Source organism: Carex rostrata, chromosome 2, assembly GCF_964058835.1.
Source record: "Carex rostrata chromosome 2, lpCarRost1.2, whole genome shotgun sequence".
Taxonomy (NCBI): Eukaryota; Viridiplantae; Streptophyta; class Magnoliopsida; order Poales; family Cyperaceae; genus Carex; species Carex rostrata.
Window position 1 is genome coordinate 16,401,298 of NC_135919.1, and position 5,085 is coordinate 16,406,382.

Below are 5,085 nucleotides of genomic sequence, written 5' to 3' on the forward strand. Positions count from 1 at the left end.
AAAAGTTGACATGATAGAAAGGGGATGCAAAAGATGCTTGGGCCTTCTCCACAGTTTTCGGCCTCCCAATGAGGCACTTTGCTACAATTGAATCACAGACCTCCTTGGCATACCAGCTTTATGCAATACCCACACCTATTCAAATAGATTATTTTTTTTTTTGTTAAATGAAGAAATAAAATATGAAAGCATATATTAAAATTAGAATGGTTGAATTAATATGGTTCATACTTTATTCCTCACTCAAGACCTCCCGGTATACTATATTTTTTGTATACTAATAAAATTCGGCCAAACAAAAAAAAATCAGAGATTAGTTTGTATTATAATATACTTTAATTATAAGAGAGAAAATATAATAAAGCTACAGCAACTTCAAGTGGTGGATTGGAGGGTGTACACTCAGCTGGTTCAGATCGATTTAATATTGGCAAATTGTCCACTGTATATTTTTTTTTCTGGTCCATTTTTTTTCTTAATTCTATATGCCTTATCTTTTGTAGGGCCCATGTCTTAACTCTAGCATGTTGTACCATCCATACTATAAGCATAGAATAAGGAAAAGGCAATAGACACCCTACTAGTACAGTACCAACTCCAAAAAAGGTCAAATGAAAATAAAACAAAAAACCTAGCTACTGGACATGGATTACCCCCAAATCATACCCACAGATAGAGCACATCATGATAGACACCTCTGTACTTAAATGGAAATTCTAAGTAATTTTAAACATCTGTTGAATCTCATACTGGTAAACTGCACGATCACTGTGTATTGTCACCAACTTGACCTACACAAAACTATGATTCTGATTGGATTCTGAGTCTGTAATATTTAACAATTTTTGGGCACATTGTTCATGAGTTAACAAACACTTTGATATAAAGAACTACAAAATCTATGTAGCCAATTGCTCACAGTAATTCTCCAAAATCTGGCTGTCAGGATGGGTAAAATTGTCAACATGGTTATACTATATATTAGGATTAATAGAACAAATGTATAAATGGCTATATAAAACCATAAGGCATGTACATAACTGCATCAAGAACATGACCTTATGGCCTCCAATAAATGTCATGTACAAAAGAACTAAAAACGGAATCAAAAGGAAATATGAAAATTGAAAAGGTAACACAAAGCACATATGTGCTTTGCATCAGATGCCTGCTCAAACAGATGACAAAGATGGATCTCCAAGCTTCAACATCTTGAACTAAATATATACATATCAATTGGGAATTCAACTTAAGAAATAAACAGATGGAATTTGATGATTATCTAATTAGCACAAAGCATGGCTACTTGGTCAAATTTTGAAATAATTCAAAACAACTCTCTGACCAGTGACAATATTTACCAACTCCTAGATGCCTATGACCATTCCATCTATTATCCAAGTACGAACCACGAACTTGAACTTGTCGCCCATTGTTTCTTCTCCGGTAGACGGGATAAGAGTCTTTGCCTGATAATTTTTGGAAAAATCAAATAATGTGAACAACATGCAAGCATAAGACAAACTGATACTGGTAACCTATTTTGTGATGCGCCTCACTCTTAATCTGTACAATCTAAAGGTATGAACATGCTTAGAAGTGATGTATGAACATGTATAGAGGTCTACACAACTTAACTTCAAACATTTTATTAACGAGGTCATCAAATTTAATCAGGCCAGCTCATAGTTGACTGTTTTTCTTTTATTTTCCAGATTCGAACAATTGTGATTATTCCTATTAATGTGTATGTCCAAAAATTCTATAAAAATTCCAACTAACTAATATAACTATTCTTGAAGTACTGTATAAATTTCATTGCCAAATTCCATACAGATTGGGAGAAAACGATTTTTCAGTGTTATGGACATTTTTTGCCCCTGTGAAACCAGCAACTGTATCCTTTGGTTTCAATAATTTATTATATTGATTTCTTTGAACAGTAAGATGTATATTATCCTAATTTAAGTGCAGCAATAGGTTGAGAAAAAGAAATTTAAAGAAAACAATAAAGTTTACTGAAAATGAGTGTTTTATGCTTGAAATCACGACTTTAATGAAATTCCTTTATTAAAACATGCGTCACGTACCAGCTTAAATACAAAGGTACACATAGCTGGACTACACGAAAGGTTAAAGATTGTTACCTTGAACCGTGATCTCTGAGAATTGTTTCGGGTAAGAAAATCTGCACTTCCCATTTTTCATGCAAGGGCATCTTGCTTGTAAAGCACCACAAGGTCCATGCAACATGTGTTTGACAACCAACTTGTTGTTAACCTCTATTATCAAATGGTATTTGTGTATGTATCTAGTTTTGGCCTTTTAAAAATTAATCTCTTATTTCGGTTCAACCAAACAAAACAAACTTTAATTTGGTTATTTTGGTTCGGTTGTTATCCATGACAAGTTTAATTCGGTTGGTTTGGTTATATTTTCGAAAACCGAATAAAATTTTGGGTTGACTATTTTAATTCATTATTTTATTGCAATGTACCTTGATAAGTCCAGCTTGAGGTCCCGAAACAATACCCTCTTCTATGACATCAATACAAACCAACGGATGATTGACATTAGGGGATTGTTTTTGTGCTTGGGTCCTTGCAAAATTGAGAATTTGTCGAGACTCCTCAAGAGGATGGTAATCTATCAGTTCTATGAATAGTTTTGACCCATGGTCTTTTGTGATCAGCAATTTGAAGAGCGAACAGACAAGCAGCTGAGATTAGATCAGTAGGTGAAGCAATTGCATCAATTAGGTCGAGAGAATGTGCTTCTTTCCCCCTTTATTGACTTTGAGAGCTGCAGTAATTAATAGGGTGAGGCTATGGTACTTTGCAATTTGCAAAGCGCAGAACGGACCGTGCTATGGATAATAGTTTCTTAGTTAAGGCAATAAAAACTAAAAAATTTAACTAACGTGATAATTTGATAGAGGTACCTTCCATGCAGTATGTGATAAATTCACTTGGTATGACCTTAAGATCCTCCTTGGCACCTAATGGTACAGTAGAAAAATATCAAATAACAACAAAAAAGAACACAATAAGTTGATCAAAATTTAATATACCAGAAAAGTACAGGAAATAAATAATCAAGTGTTTAAAGAGTACTTGTTGGGCTCTGAAAAGCATTGACATCAAAACCACCACAGAACCTCCCATTGGCACCTGTTTCACTACTATTTATTAGTTATCTAAACTTAATCAGAAGAATTTAACATAAAGAATAATAACAATTCCTTTTTTTTTTTTTAAGAAAAGTGAAGTAGGCAAAAGTCCCAAGGGCTATACCAGTGAGAACGATAACCTTCACATCATCTCTTCTTAATGCTTCCTCATAGTGCTTATTTAAGCTGATCAAAACTGAAAAATAAATAAACTCTCAAAAGTTCATTTTGCATAGTGCGAGTATATGACCGGATTGAGAAATAATACCCAATATTTCTCATATTAGCAAATAGCATCATAGATTGATTGAAATATATGCAAATAAGAGATAACCATTAAAATAGCATGCGGAGAAGATAGACCTTATCAAATATTGAGAACTTTAATTTGCCTATTCATATGAACATATGGTAACAGGTTGTTGGAAATTATTTGTCATTTTGCATGATTTAACAATCATTTGCAACCATTAAAAATCCACACTCTCAGCATCTTTTTAAAAGCAGTTGGCCCTTGTTCCTTGATTCCAATAATTGATCAACTTAAGGTGATAAGTGAAATTACATGAAAAGGGAAGGGGCTTATCATAATATTCCCATTGAATGTCATGCTTCAGTTGTATAAAATAGAAACAACTTTTTTGCCCCTCGAAAAATATGGATATTAACAAAATCTCTCAAATCACTACATAACATTACAATGGGTGAAGTAGAGGTTACCGTCAAATGAGAGAGCATTGACAGGAGGGTTGACAATGGTTTCACTGCCATGCCATCTTCTCTCACCGCCGTTTCTGTCTTCGCCATTTCCTCTCTCTCTCTCTCTCTCAGTATTACAATTGCGTAAGAAGAAGAACAGTGAGAGATCGTCACTTGAGCGAATAAAAAAAATTAGACCCACTGCTTGGACAAAATAAATAAATAAATAAAGGTGGTGCTGATTCTAATCTATGGGCACTTGAATCGCTTACGCGTTCGTCTCCAACTGTACAGGAATAACCAACTCATCCTGAATTTTACCATTTTTAGAGTGCCATACAGGAGGGTAGAGAAGAGGAGAGCCAAAGAAGGAAAGCAAGAAAGAAAGTACCTGGAAGAGGATGGCGAGGCGGGACAGAGGGGCGGTGCATGTCTTGCTCACTGCTCCAGCAACGCCGCATGCCAGGAGCTGCGAGACCGTCCCCAGAGGATGCTGCAATTGGTGTTGCTGCTGCGGCTGTTGAGCGGTGGAGTAACGGCGAGCGCCGCCGTCCACAGAGGCGGAGGTTGCTTGAGCGCCGACCACCATGCCGACGCGCGACTCCATTTGCATTTCTTCCACCTTTCTCTTTGCCCTTCTCTCTCCATCTCTCTCTGGAGTCGCAGTGCGAATTTGAGCAGTTTGAGAGAGACGATGAAGGAAGGCGGAGTGGCGCGGGTCTGAGGAGGTGATTAGGTTTTTTCTTTGGAAGAAGGGATCGGGGAGGGAGACGGGCAAAAAAAAAAAAATTGCTGGGGAGAGGCGCAGCGCTCGAGCATTCCAGCCAAAAAAATTTACAAATCTTAGATTAAATCTGCATGATTTTTTATTCAAATCCAACGGTGCAGAGCGAAAATGCTTGTGGTAATACGTGTGATAATACGTGTGGCGGATATAATTTTCACTAAATTCAGACTTCTACACAGAAAAATAATGTATTTAATCAAAAGAAGGCAGATTATTTGTTTAGATTGTTCAGATTCAATCAGCAAAATAAACAGTAAATCAGGACCCTCGCAGAATCTAGACATTAAGCTCCTTAATAAGGAGATAGTAATCGTGCCCGTGCACAGCAACGGAAGCAAATTATGTAGTAGAAAACCTAATTTATTAAAGTACTTTTTTTCATAAAAAAAAGAGAAAATAAATATCACTGAATGTAAACCAAAGATATTAT

At 35.9% G+C, this 5,085-nt stretch overlaps 1 protein-coding gene across 1 annotated transcript; it reads right to left on the reverse strand.

Annotated features, from left to right (window-relative positions):
- Positions 1-1,181: 1,181 nt before the first annotated feature.
- Positions 1,182-4,647, reverse strand: LOC144545709 (uncharacterized). Its single transcript, XM_078294259.1, has 7 exons — positions 4,260-4,647; positions 3,890-4,069; positions 3,294-3,365; positions 3,114-3,170; positions 2,942-2,998; positions 2,148-2,802; positions 1,182-1,469 (listed from the first exon to the last, which is right to left on the reverse strand). The coding sequence occupies exons 1-6, from the start codon at positions 4,327-4,329 to the stop codon at positions 2,756-2,758; spliced, it is 483 nt and encodes a 160-aa protein (XP_078150385.1). The 5' UTR covers positions 4,330-4,647; the 3' UTR covers positions 1,182-1,469; positions 2,148-2,755.
- Positions 4,648-5,085: the final 438 nt, after the last annotated feature.